At 39.2% G+C, this 14559-nt stretch overlaps 1 protein-coding gene across 6 annotated transcripts in view; it reads left to right on the forward strand.

Annotated features, from left to right (window-relative positions):
- The window catches only part of hepacam2 (HEPACAM family member 2), a 115078-nt gene that overhangs the window by 44165 nt on the left and 56354 nt on the right, over positions 1-14559 (forward strand). For all 6 annotated transcript variants that reach the window (XM_069913644.1, XM_069913640.1, XM_069913642.1 and 3 more), the window contains exon 4: positions 9372-9668. In XM_069913644.1, the coding sequence (XP_069769745.1) occupies positions 9372-9668 (297 nt within the window). The remainder of the gene's footprint in view (positions 1-9371; positions 9669-14559) is intronic.

Consider the following 14559-nt stretch of genomic DNA (forward strand, 5'->3'; position numbering starts at 1 on the left):
CCAGGATGGCGGCCCTCACGACGGCACGTACTGGATAGGCCCGCTTTTGCCCGCGATCAACTTCACGTGGCGCTGGGCCGAGTCTAAAGTCCTGGCCAGTTGGATTGCCCGTTTCAATGGGAGTTGATCCTCCTCGAGGAGACGTTGTTGGATATAGTCCAACCTCAACCCCGACACACAAGTGTCCTGGACCAGATCTTCCACGCACTGGGCCCCCGGCACAGGGACTGTGGGTTTCCCCAAACAGTCTTTTCCCAGTGTGATCAGGGCTCGGATGAACTCTTCAACTGACTCACCAGGCTGCTGTTTTATAGACGGCAGGAGGTGACGGGAGTAGACCTCGTTGATTTTGGGATTGTATAGCACCCGTAGCTCTTCAGAGCCAGCTCTTCAGCGCTTGACGTCCTGTTTTGCGGAAACTGCCAAAATGTTTGGCCTGGAAGTCAGCCTGAAGAAAACTGAGGTCCTCCATCAGCCAGCTCTCCACCATGACTACCAGCCCCCCCACATCTCCATCGGGCACACAAAACTCAAAACGGTCAACCAGTTTACCTATCTCGGCTGCACCATTTCATCAGATGCAAGGATCGACAACAAGATAGACAACAGAATGGCCAAGGCAAATAGTGCCTTTGGAAGACTACACAAAAGAGTCTGGAAAAACAACCAACTGAAGAACCTCACAAAGATAAGCGTATACAGAGCTGTTGTCATACTCACACTCCTGTTCAGCTCCAAACCATGGGTCCTCTACCGGCATCACCTACGGCTCCTAGAACGCTTCCACCAGCGTTGTCTCCGCTGCATCCTCAACATTCATTGGAGCGCTTTCATCCCTAACGTCGAAGTACTCGAGATGGCAGAGGTCGACAGCATCGAGTCCACGCTGCTGAAGATCCAGCTGCTCTGGGTGGGTCACGTTTCCAGAATGGAGGACTATCGCCTTCCCAAGATCGTGTTATATGGCGAGCTCTCCACTTGCCACCGTGACAGAGGTGCACCAAAGAAAAGGTGCCTAAAGAAATCTCTTGGTGCCTGCCACATTGACCACCGCCAGTGGGCTGATATCGCCTCAAACCGTGCATCTTGGCGACTCACAGTTTGGCGGGCAGCAACCTCCTTTGAAGAAGACCGCAGAGCCCACCTCACTGACAAAAGGCAAAGGAGGAAAAACCCAACACCCAACCCCAACCAACCAATTTTCTCCTACAACCGCTGCAACCGTGTCTGCCTGTCCCGCATCGGACGTGTCAGCCACAAACGAGCCTTCAGCTGACGTGGATTTTTACCCCATTCATAAATCTTCGTCCGCGAAGCCAAGCCAAAGAAGAGCACCCGTAGCTCAGCCATCGCCTCGTAGGTCGCGCAGCTTCTGATGGCCTGGAAAGCCCTCTGGCCGACTCTTACCTGTAGGACTTTCAGCCTCCTCTCATACGAGTCAACCACTCCAGCAGCAGCCTCCAGAAAGTTTTTAAAACAACTGATCCACTGTTCGAGGTGTTCCAATGCACCCAGGACTTGGGGATCCACCTCTAGCTGATCTGGGCGCAGCAACTTCTCCATTATCAGAGATGTTAAAATTTTATGAACAATAAATTGATGGGCATTACCAGTTGCCCCAATAATTTCAAAGATAATGACTGAGGGGAACGATAACCGTTTATTTTACATAAGATTTGTGCTGGCCCAGATCCAAGCTAGGGAAGTGCAGAGAAGGGAGAAGTGGCTCGACCTTTATGGCCTAGGCCACAGGGGAGGAGCCCAGGGGAGAGTGTCATCGGGGGGGCGGGCCAGCCCATGTCTTTACTGGCCAATGAGTATATACAATCCATACCATTACACGGGTCATGTAATGACCCGCTACCCGGAAGGTGGCTAAGACACAAAATGGCGGTCGAATGCGGTAATCACACAAGGCCCACTCAGGCTAATGGCCGACTGCCCATTCAATGGGAACCAGAATGCTGCTGACAATGGCGGGAAAACCAGGCCCAGTGGCAGGAAACTGGGCCTATATAAGCAGGGGCAGACTGTGCAATAAACCAGTCTTGTCTATAACGGCATCTAGTGTGTGTCATTCTTCCACTCTCTGCTGTAGCAACTCGCTATAACTAATCTCTCTTGTGCATTTCCTTCCGGATAGTCTACTGAATGACTTTGTCCTTGCCATTGCTCCCACACAGAGCTGTTTATAGCCAGTGTAGATGGAGGACAGCTGCTGACTTCAGTTGCAGAAGGCTGTAGATTACCTTGGATGATGACTTTAAGTGGATTTGCTCCAGATTTGAACTGTACCATCTCAGTATAGTGTCTGGCTACTTAGCATGAAGGATATTTGTGGTGCAGTTGAGATGGGATGAGGAACTACATCCTCTTGAGAGCAGCTTTCTGGGATAGCAAGACAGGGGAGGAAAGGAGGGAGTCTTAATAATTCTAAAAGGACATCTCCGTGAAACATTAGATACAGCACAGTTAGTGTAGTGATGAGTGCAATGCTGTTACAGTGCCAGCGACCCATGTTTGAACCTGACACTGTCTGTTAGGAGCTTGTATGTGGTCCCTGTGTCTGTGTGGGTTTCCTGTGAGTGCTCTGGCTTCTTCCCACCTTTCAAAATGTTCCTGTGGTGTAGGTCAATTGGGCGTAATTGGGCAGCATGGCCTCATGGGCCAAAAGGGCCTGTTACCATGTTGTATGTTTAAATTTAAAAAAAATTCCCTTCTCTGTTCTTGATTGCCTGACTTGTTGAAAAGTTCCAGTGTTTTTGTTTGTTGGAGGATAGCTTCTGTTGACTTCTGTGAGACACTGTTAACCCCTTTGTACAATGTATCCTGCACAGTAGCTCTCAGATCTCATTGCTACAAATTGGAATGTACCTGCGGTGGAAACTGGACATCAGCCAGGAGATGCAGTATCATGGTTAGAACCACATGTGTTATTGGAGTTGGGCACCTCTTCTCTGCTGGAAAGAATGGAGACTGAGCTGGCCAAATCATTAAACCAGAGGCATTTATGCTTCCTTATGGATCTTGACAGTAAATACTAACTTTCTGATACACTCCTGATATGTGAAGTACTTCAGCGTACCTACCCTTTGGTATATTTATGTGTGTCTGCTGCAACCTTGTACTTCTGCTGAAGTGTTCATCGTGCCATCCTTTGTCCCGGCAATTACTTACACTTCTGTGGTGTTTCCACCTCCATATTGCAAATTGAAGTAATTTCAATATCTGTGTTGATGGCTGCAGTGATATAGATGTTCATCATCACCTGCCAAAGAGTTGCCGATATGGCCGGGTCTCACTTCTTGGAAAACTGAAATTAAAAATGTAAACCTGTGATGTGGAAAGGGAAGCAGGCAAGAGATGCAGGCTCATAAACTCAGAGAACATGAAGGTACTGTCCAAATGGAGAACAACGGCATACTGAAGTCATGGATTCAACCTCCTGGATAGTACACCTCAGACCTCTGCATTTCACAGGTCAGAACCCAAGTCCTGGAGCCAGATAAATAGCTGACCACAGTGGTATGTGGTTGCATAGTCCAGCCTGGCACAACATGATTTTTTCCAGCCCCACCTGGCACAAATGGGCAAATCAACCTTATTGACAGTCAGCTGTCACTTATTTGAATCCATGACTGAACCACAGTTAGACTCAGCAGTGGAGCAGTTACATGGGTTGGGGAAGAGTCTGATGCAAGGAGCTTGCAGCTTTACTTCTGGAAGGATTGTAGTTTAAATATTGATTTGTTTCACTGATTCGCTGGAATAAGAAACTAAATGTGGGTAAATTGTCAAGTTACTTTATTTTAAGCAATGAGTTAGAATTTTAAGGTATTTTTTCTTGTATAGTTCTTACTATTTAACATTACTTATCCCTCTCAATAGTTTATAAATATATTTGGTGATTAGAATCAATAATCTGACAGAGACAAAACATTAGTAATTATCAGTGTGCTTTGAGACCTTGATCTTGTGGTTCATGGGTAATTTTTGGATCCAAGAGGTCAGGTCAATTGGCCATCCATATCTGAAAAATCTAAGTTAGAGTGGCTGGACACCATGGATAGTTCATAGGATAGCTGGATTCAAGCAGCATAACACTGCCCAATATTTCATGTGAAGACCAATGGAGGACTGTGGATGGGTTAGATACAATTCCTTTCCTATACAATGGAGGCAAGCATGGGGAACTGTCCGGCTGTGCAAGAAGCCAAAGGGAAAATGGAGGTCGAAAAAATTTGGAGAAATTTGCAGGTTTTTGGTTTCTGGGAGTTGCCAGATGGATAGAGAGCTTTCTGAACAGGATGGTTACTATGTTCTCAACTAGTCTGAATCTAAAGGCTTTACAACCTACCCACAGATCATATTCTGCTCAAGAGTGATGAAGGATCATATGTTATTTGAACTTGCCAGCTGCTTGGCGACAGAAGCTTGCATTGTAGGGACAAAGTAATCAGAATAATGCCACCAGCAGTAAAATGTTATCAGTGTGTACTCTGGCTTTTGTTTGTCTTTGGTCTCAGGATCTGAACAACAGGTGGTATGTTAGGTCTAAAGGACCAAGATAAGTAACACAAAATGATGCAGTATTATAGGATATGAATTTCTTCCTCTTATTTATCTTTAAACCCACCTTCTTCTAAAAGGGTGATTGATAACATTTAATATGTACTATCACCCTTGATAATTTAGATATACTGTAAACCTGGACAATTAAGGTTAACAGAGTATGAAAGATATTGGAGTCAATTCAATTAACCTCCACAAACACTGCAATTAGAGGTTTCATCACTGAAAACAAAATGGCCTTAGCTCATTAACCATCGTTATCTGGAGACTAGGGCCCTCAATCATTCACTCTGGGAATAACTAATTGAACAGAGATCAAGGATTCAGAATTGAACTATGTACTGTGAATGACTCAGGTAGTAAATCTGAATCAGGGAGGGACCCAAATGATGTCAACATTATGGTTTCTCAGTGCATTAACCACATGACTCAGATAAGGCAAGTATTGAAGCTATTGACATTTACATCTGACTGACGATGATCACCTGGATAATGGCAACTCATCTCAACTTGCTGACCAAAATAAGCATGTGATTTTTAAACTTTCTGCATTTCCTTGAATTCATCTCCAAGAATCTTGGCAAGCTGCTCTGTATTTAAACAGGCACATCCATTGAAAGTAATGATTGTGACCTCATTATTTGTGCACAGATCCTGAAACCAATTTAAGAATTATTGTTTGCAAATGTGCCTGTGCTTTGGCAGCTGTTGGTAAATTAGAGTACGTAATATCTAAATCTTCTATAATAGCATTTATCGTTTTTAAAACTTGTTCCGATTTTTAAATTTCACAACAGATAGTAATATTTTTTTGATGGCATTGAAAAGAATAACCTCTAATGGTGAGCTCAGGTACATATCATTGGGGGTAGAAGTCAGTTAGATCTCAATAAGAATTACATATGTCTAAGCTAAGTATTTCTGCAGATCAATCAGATGTTTAGGTTTCTTTATTTTTGCCACCAAGGTACAGGTTTACTTTTATAAGCCATCCAAAGGTGAGTCAGACTCTAGTGCCTTAGTTACTTGAGAGCAGTAGTCTCACTGACCAGTGCCGGATTTGCATACGAGCTGAGTGGGCTGTAACATAGGGGGGCCTTGGCTTCCTGCCAAAAAAGTTACTATTAATCTTATTTCATTTGGTATCGATAAATATCATGGGTATACCGAGGCCAAAATAATGTGTAACCACAAATCCATAATTCAGGAACACATTGATGGGAGTGCCAAACGCACTAACCTTTGATTTTACTATGAAGGCCCAATTGCTTAGTAACATTAAACACGTACGTATAACAATTACACAAGTTTTCATGTGGGATTTTCCCGCATGGCCGATTCTCAACTTGTGGGATTTCTGAATACTTTGCAGGATTCCCGTAATTGCGCATGCTGGCGAGAGCGCTGAGATTACTGTCTATCATTAGAGCTTGTGTTTTGAGAACAAGTGAGGATTCTTGTGTATCATTGTGAATCAATAATATTTAATATACGGTCAACAATGTCCCAGGATTGTTCGTCTGATCTGAGCATTCTCTGCATAGAAAATGATAAACTGCGACTTACTGATTTTAATGACATGTTTGCATCAAATAAAGCTCAAAGGAAATTGTTTTGACTGTTTATATAGTGTGATGTTCAAACATAGCTATGAATGTTCTGTGTGAATGTCTTCATTAATTCAAGACAAGTCAATCACCTTTATTTATCATTCATACCATGCTTGCACAATAAAGACAAGATAGCATTTCTCCAGGACCATGGAACATATTTACATATTTACACATTGAAATATTAAAATATTAAGATGTATACAGTAACAGTCCACGGTGCACTATCTACATATGTTCTAGGAATTCATGAGCCTGATGGCTTGGGTGAAAAAGCTGTTGCCAAATCTGGACGTAATTGCCTTAATTGTACCTCCTATAAGATGGCAGAAGGGAGAACAATTTACGTGAAGGGTGGATGGAGTCCTTCACCATGTTTATTGCCCTTCACCTGCAACGAGTGTTGTAGATGTCCCTTATGGTAGGAACAGAGCCCCCAATGATCTTTTCCGCTGACTTCACTATCTTTTGTGGGGTCTTGTGGTCCATACTTTTGTAAACTTATCAAAGATTACACATATATAAACAATGTTTTTATTAATGTTAAAATTTCAGCAATGTCCTACTTTCATTGAGTAGATAAAGAAGGGAACAAGGTTTTATTTCACATGATCAGATGCTATTAAGTTTGGGCCTCCCAAGGTCTCCTAGCCCAGGGCCTCCAGTTGCGTTAATCCAGCACTGTTTCTGACACCCTCAAGTCAATGGGCAAGGTCTGCATTGTGACCTGGCCTCCGGGGCATCATTCAGAGGTCTCAACCCCAAACCAGCCTGCCTGGCTTGAAAAAAAGATAGTCCTCCACTGGGTGGAGGACTATCCCAAGTTAAATCAAAATGAATTTTCACAATTTTAAATAAAACCTTTGATAATTCAGAAACATCAAAATTGAGGTAAGTAATTTAATAATAATAAAGAAGTCATGTTATTCTTACCTTCATTGGTCAGACAACTGAGTAAAAAAGTCAGGGAGTCATGTTGTAGCTTTGGTTAGGCTTCATTTGGAGCATTGTGTGCTTTTCTGCATTCCAGAAAAGGTGTGGTGGCTTTGGAAAGGGAGGAGAAGAGATTCTCCAGGATGTTGTCTGGATAAGAGAGTATTAGCTATAAAGAGAGTTTTGGCAATTTGGATCATTTTCTCTGATGTGTTGGAGGCTGAATATGATATGTTTGTAAAATTATGACGGACATACTGTAGACAGGTTAGATAGAGTCTTTTACCGAGGGTAAACAGGTCAAATACTGAGGGGCATAGCTTTAAGTTGGGAGATGTGCAAGACTTTTACACAGGGAGTTGTAGGTGCATGGAGCATGCTGTCATGGGGTGTGGTAGAAGCAGATACACAAGTGACATTTACGAAGCATCTAGACAGGCACATGAACATGCAGGGAATGGAGGGATTATGGATCACGTGCAAGTAGATGAGATTAATATGGCATTATGGTCAGCACAGACATGGTAGGCTAAAGGGCCTTTCCTATGCTGTACATAAACAGAAGTAGTTGGCTATTTTGTGCTGCAAGAACACAAAGGTGGAAGTAATCAGTTTGTAATCATAAAGATATTGTGTTGTGTGTGAAGACTTCAGAATTTACTACAATTTATTTTAATTATATTGTCAAAGAATAAATGATGTTCAGCCCAATTTTCCTGCTTTTCTTTGAATAATATTTTGGTGTTGTTTACATGCAGTTGGGAAGCAGACAGGTCCTTGGAGCTCAGTGCCTGATTTAGTGGACAGCACGCTTTGATCAGTGAGTGTTAATAGTTCCTCACTACCCCATAAGATGTCAGCTTGATTGTACAGTGAACATCATGAACTTAAATCCAGAGTGCTAGCAGAGTCGAGAACACCTGAGTACTAACAATGATGAGGCCACATACTTCAGCTATTGCTAATTGTAGGACTCTTAAGCAGAATTTTTTTTCATGATTATCTGATTCAGAAAGTACACTGCAGCAAAAGAATGGGTAAAACTGTATAATTGTTTAAGAGCTCAAGCTTTCAAAAATATGATTCTTCTGTTCTCTACCAACACTACCGCTTCCAAAACTTAAACTGTCTATTTAAAACCAAAAAAAGAAAAGTCTATTTTGAGGTTAAACTGAGTTTCCAGTTATCTTCAAATTTATGAAAAGTCTAAATGTGATAAATGAAAATACGCTCTGTTTTCCTAAAACTGAAGTAAATGTTGGTAATGTCAATGACCTCCCCATCACCAATAGAAATGCACTCCTAAGGCTGGATCTGCTCTGGACTTGGGAGGATGGCCCTAACACCTTTCCAGACCTCACCATTGAAGGAGACAATTCAGACAGACAGAGAATACAGGAATGTCATACTCTAAGATGTGAGCCCAGGCTGCCCAATGCTGCCAGCAGGAGTTCTTTACAGGAATCAGAATAGCTTGAGGTCAAGAATTCTGCAACCCCAGCTATGTTTAACAGACAAAAGGACAGCACATGTGAGAGCTGCTGTGTGAATAATTCTGACACAAAGTCCACAGACTGTACAACAGACTGTAATTAGCTTAAATTTTGTACACCAGCCATTATCTTTGCTGGCTCCACATCTGACTGTCCCCTGAAGGGGCCTGCTCGAGCCTTTATACGGGCCAGTAATTGACAGCAGGCAGGTAGGGCTAGCCTCCCAGGTTGCCTACCTGCAGGTACAGTGGTTGCCCCTGCAACAGGCTGGTAGGAGTGCAGCCAGTGTAGTGGTTGTATCACCACAGCACAGCATTTAGGATCTCTGCCTCAAGGATCCAGGGACAGGCCTTCAAAACTGTGGACACTTTACTCACTCTTCTTCTGATTGTGGGAGTTTCCATTCTTCATCTCTGTTATGATGAATACTTAATCTGACATGAAGAGGGAATCAGAAAGTGAAGACCACATTTGCTGAAATTGAACTACAAGACAATTGCACTCACTTTAGGGAGCCATTTTCCCCTTCCTTGTATTGGTAATAATCTGGCATTGTTTATGTTGATGTGTTATTTGTAATGTTTTCAAATGAATGAAAAGTGGTTGAATTCTTTGACACCAGGCAACCTGCTCCACCAAACTGCCACCTAGAAATTACAATGTGCTCCACTGAGTTTTATCAGAGTTGAAAAATCTAAAGGCATTAGTCCCATTTGATTCATTATTGTTCTAGTGATATTTCTTCTATTCATATTTTTTTCAGATGGCCCCTATGACTTAATGGTGAAGTCTGAACCCCGATTCAAAATTAGTGAAGGTGTGTTTGCTGTTGGCAAAGGGGAACCTGTGTGGTTTAAGTGCTCAGCAAATTCCAACCCACCAAATGTCTATTCATGGTTCCAAAAAGCCAACAATAAGACAACCCCCATTCATCGGGGGCCAGTCTTAAACATCAGGTCTGAAAAAGTACCTGAAAAAGCTGATTACATGTGCTGCGTCTACAATAATATCACCGGCAAAAGGGATGAAACTCAATTCACAGTCATACTCTCTGCCACTGGTATGTATGTGCTTCTTGAATAGAACTAATGAACAGTAACTTCTTAGAGATAATGTGATAATGGTTCTTTTCAAAACAATTTAATTGTCATAAACATCATTTAACTTCCCTGCAAATGAAAAGTGGATGAATTCTGTGACACCAGCAGATTAATTGAGTGCAAGCAAAAATTAACTGGATTGATTATTGGTTAATTGGACATTGAATATGTGTTTATTTTCAAGTTCATTCCATATTGTGATTGAGGTGTCAATTGAAAATTGTACATTATGAAATGGAGATGTGATCTCATCAGCAGTTTCTGTTCTTGTGAAAGTAGCAACGATACCAAGATTTTATTAGTATTGAAGATAACCCCAAAATCTGTGCTTGTATATCAAACTTTCTCCTGAGATTGTGCTGCTTTACAAGCCTTCCTGCTGGAATTAGGGGGTGAGATGAATTAACATGAACTTAGATGTTCATAATAAAAGCACAGAAATTCTGGAGAAACTCTGCAGGTCTCACAGCATTCGTAGGAGTTAAAGAGATATAACTGGCGCTTTTGGCCTTGAAGAAAGGCTCAGGCCTGAAATGTCAGTTATACATCTTTACCACCTTTGGACAATGTGAGACCTGCTGAGTTCCTCCAGCATTTTGGTGTTTTTTAGCGCAATCACAGTCTTCAGACTTATGTGATTCAAATTCTTAGATGTTCATTATTAAGCCTTACTATAAAATAGTCATACTTTTATGTATGAAATCTAAATGGTATATCATGACACAAATTACAAACTCTCTCACAAAAGATCTAATTAGCTTGTACAGTTAAACAAATTAAAAAAGCATGGACTAAAAATAATTATTTTCAAATTATAATTATTTATAATATTCCATCTTCTATTTTCTAATAGTGCTCCAAATGGTTTAAATAAAATGTTGCCTTTTGTTTATAGGAGTATTTTACAATTAACTTGAATGTTTGGTCTACAGCAGATGAAAGTCATTCAAGGCAGTTGATGTTTTCAGACAAAAGTTCCCATTTATCAATTTCCTTTATTCTATATCGGTAGAATCTGTTAAAAATATTGGAGACATTTGTTCTGCACCCCTTCCTTGCTTCCCTTTGTTTAAACTCACCATGTTTTCTCATTTAATCATTATTGGTGAGCTGTATGCCTTTTTGATTTGCTTTAACTTCTTGCATTATGGGTATAAATTAATTGAAGTAGACAAACTGAAAGTCAAAGAAAATTTTGGAAATGTGTAAATGTGGTTCATTATGTAAATTATTAGACTCATGAAAAGCTCACAATAAACATCTATGATGTTCACATAAACCACAATAAAGAGTCGTAGAACTAATATGAACTGTAAAAACAACAAGTTGAATACATTCCTCCAAATTATGGTGGACCTGAGAGATTAATAGGGAGGCAAATTATGTTTAAAAATATAAAAGTGAAGAGAGAAGATACAAGGAATTAAACATGAATCATAGTCCACACATTGATGTTTTTTAAAAATTTTTTATTTTTCACACTATGAACCATATTAATCAAAATACACAAACATTTCCCTCTTTAATATACATAGTGGCATTTACTCCCCTTTCCCCCCCACCCACTTTCCCTCCCTCCATCCCACCCCCTTCCAAACCCATTAAACGTTCAACATATACAATACAATAAAACCATTAAACAATATCACACACAATGAAAATAAACTAGAAAATTGTGTCATCTACTTTTACACACTGGATCAGGTCATTTTGTCTTCCCATTCTATCATTTTAGGGGGTGGAGGTCCGCGGTAGGCCCTCTCTGTTGTGTTCCATGTACGGTTCCCAAATTTGTTCAAATAATGTGACTTTATTTTTTAAATTATATGTTATTTTTTTCAATTTTTCAATGGTACATTTCTATGTACCATTGCTGTACTCTCAGGCTCTCTTTTGATTTCCAAGTTGACATTATACATTTTTTTGCTACAGCTAAGGCTATCATAATAAATCTTTTTTGCACTTCATCCAGTTTGAAGCCTAATTCTTTACTTCTTATATTACTTAGAAGAAAGATCTCTGGATTTTTTGGTATGTTGCTTTTTGAGATTTTATTTAATGCCTGATTTAGATCTTCCCAAAATTTTTTCACTTTCTCACATGCCCAAATTGCATGTACTGTTGTTCCTGTTTCCTTCTTACAGCAAAAACATCTATCTGATAATGTTGGATCCCATTTATTTAACTTTTGGGGCGTGAATTGTTATAAATCTTTTTATTATTGTTGTTTCTGTAATCACATATTCAAAGCTGCTTCCTTCTGGTAATCTCAGTCTGTTTCCCAATTTGTCCTTTAAGTAGGTTTTCAGTTGGTGGTATGCAAACATTGTACCATGAGTTATTCCATATTTGTACTTCATTTGTTCAAATGATAATAAATTATTTCCCAAAAAACAATTTTCTATTTTTTTAATTCCTTTTCTCTCCCATTCTCTAAAGGAAAGGTTATCTATTGTGAAAGGGATTAGTTGATTTTGCATCAATAATAATTTTGGTAGTTGGTCATTTGTTTTTTTTTCCTTTCTACGTGAATCTTCTTCCATATGTTGAGTAAATGGTGCAATACTGGTAAACTTCTATATTGCACCAGTTTTTCATCCCATTTATAAAGCATATGTTCTGGTAACTTCTTCCCTATTTTATCTAGCTCTATCTTGGTCTAATCTGGTTATTCCCTTGTTTGATAAAATTCTGATAGATACCTTAATTGTGCTGCTCTATAATAAATTTTAAAGTTTGGTAGCTGCAAACTTCCTTGTTTGTACCATTCTGTTAATTTATCTAGTGCTATCCTCGGTTTCCCCCCTTTCCATAAGAACTTCCTTATTATTCTCTTTAGTTCATTGAAGAATTTCTCTGTTAAGGGAATTGGTAACGATTGAAATCGGTATTGTATCCTTGGGAAGATATTAATTTTAATGCAATTTACCCTTCTTATCAGTGTTAGTGGCAATTATTTCCAGTGTTCTAAGTCATCCTGTAATTTCTTCATTAATGGCTGATAATTTAGTTTGTATAGGTGGCCTAAATTATTATCTAATCTAATACCTAGGTATTGGATTGCTTGTGATTGCCATTTAAATGGTGATTCTTTTTCAAACTCTGTGTAATCCGCATTATTCATTGGCATCACTTCACTTTTATTTGCGTTGATCTTGTACCCTGATATTTCTCCATATTCCTTCAATTTTTTATGTAGTTCTTTTATTGATATATCTGGTTCTGTTAAGTATACTATGATGTCATCTGAAAATAAACTGATTTTATTCTCCTTCTCCTTTATTTTTATCCCTTTTATTTTATTTTCTGTTCTTATCAGTTCAGCCAATGGTTCTATTGCTAAAGTGAACAGTGAGGGAGATAGTAGACATCCCTGCCTAGTTGACCTGCTTAATTTAAATTGGTTCGATATATATCCATTTACTGTTACCTTCGCCAATGGTCCCTTATATAGTGCTTTAATCTAATTAAGATATTTCTCTGGTAAGTTGAACCTCTGTAATACTTTGAATAAATAATTTCATTCTACCCTGTCAAAAGCTTTCTCTGCGTCTAAAGCAGCAGCCACTGTGGTATCTTATTTCGTTGTACTGCATGGATTATGTTAATTAACTTCATACATTGTCCGTTGTTCGTCTTTTCTTAATAAATCCAGTTTGATCTAGTTTTATTATTTTTGGTACACAGTCGGCCAATCTGTTTGCTAATAGTTTTGCTATTATCTTATAATCTGAATTAAGTAGAGTTATTGGACTATATGATGCTGGTGTTAGTGGATCTTTCCCCGTCTTTGGTACTGCTGTAATTATTGCTGTTTTACATGAATCTGGCATGTTTTGTGTTTCTTCTATCTGGTTCATTGCGTTCAGGAGAGGAGGAATTAATAACTCTTTAAATGTTTTATAGAATTCTATTGGGAGTCCATCCTCTCCATGCAATTTATTGTTCGATAGCTTTTTTAATATATCCTGTATTTCCTCTATTTCAAATGGTTTTATCAATTTGTTTTGCTCCTCTTCTTGGAATTTTGGTAGTTCAATTTTAGCTAAAAACACATCTATTTTGTCTTCTTTTTCCTCGTTCTCAGTTCAGTATAATTGTTGATAGAATTCCTTAAAGGCTTCATTGATCTTTGTTGGTTTATATGTAATTTGTTTGTCCCTTTTCCTTGATTCCAATACAGTTCTTTTAGCTTGTTCTGTTTTAAGTTGCCAAGCTAATGTTTTGTGCATTTTTTTTCTCCTAGATCGTAATACTTCTGCTTTATTTTCATTATGTTCTTCTCCACCTTATTAGTTTGTAATGTTTCGTATTTTATTTTTTTTGTCCGCCAATTCTCTTCTTTTTGTTGTATCTTCCCTTGTTGCTAGTTCTTTTTTTTGTACGTACTATTTCCCTTTCCAGCTGTTCTATTTCCCAATTGTAGTCCTTTTTCATCTTAGTGACATAACTTATTATCTGCCTTCTAATGAAGGCTTTCATTGCATCCCATAATATAAATTTGTCTTTCACTGAATCCGTATTTATTTCAAAGTACATTTTAATTTGGCGCTCAATAAATTCTCTAAATTCCTATCTTTTAAGTAGCATGGAGTTTAATCTCCATCTATATGTTCTTGGTGGGATGTCCTCCAGTTCTATTGCTAATAACAGGGGTGAATGATCAGATTACAATCTAGTTTTATATTCCATTTTCCTAACTCTCCCTTGGATATGGGCTGACAACAGGAACAGGTCAATCCTTGAGTATGTTTTATGTCTATTCTAATAATATGAGTATTCCTTCTCCTTTGGGTGTTGCCTCCTCCATATATCCAAAAGTTGCATTTCCTGCATTGATTTAACCATAAA

Source organism: Narcine bancroftii, chromosome 1 (genome assembly GCF_036971445.1).
Source record: "Narcine bancroftii isolate sNarBan1 chromosome 1, sNarBan1.hap1, whole genome shotgun sequence".
In the NCBI taxonomy this organism is placed as follows: Eukaryota; Metazoa; Chordata; class Chondrichthyes; order Torpediniformes; family Narcinidae; genus Narcine; species Narcine bancroftii.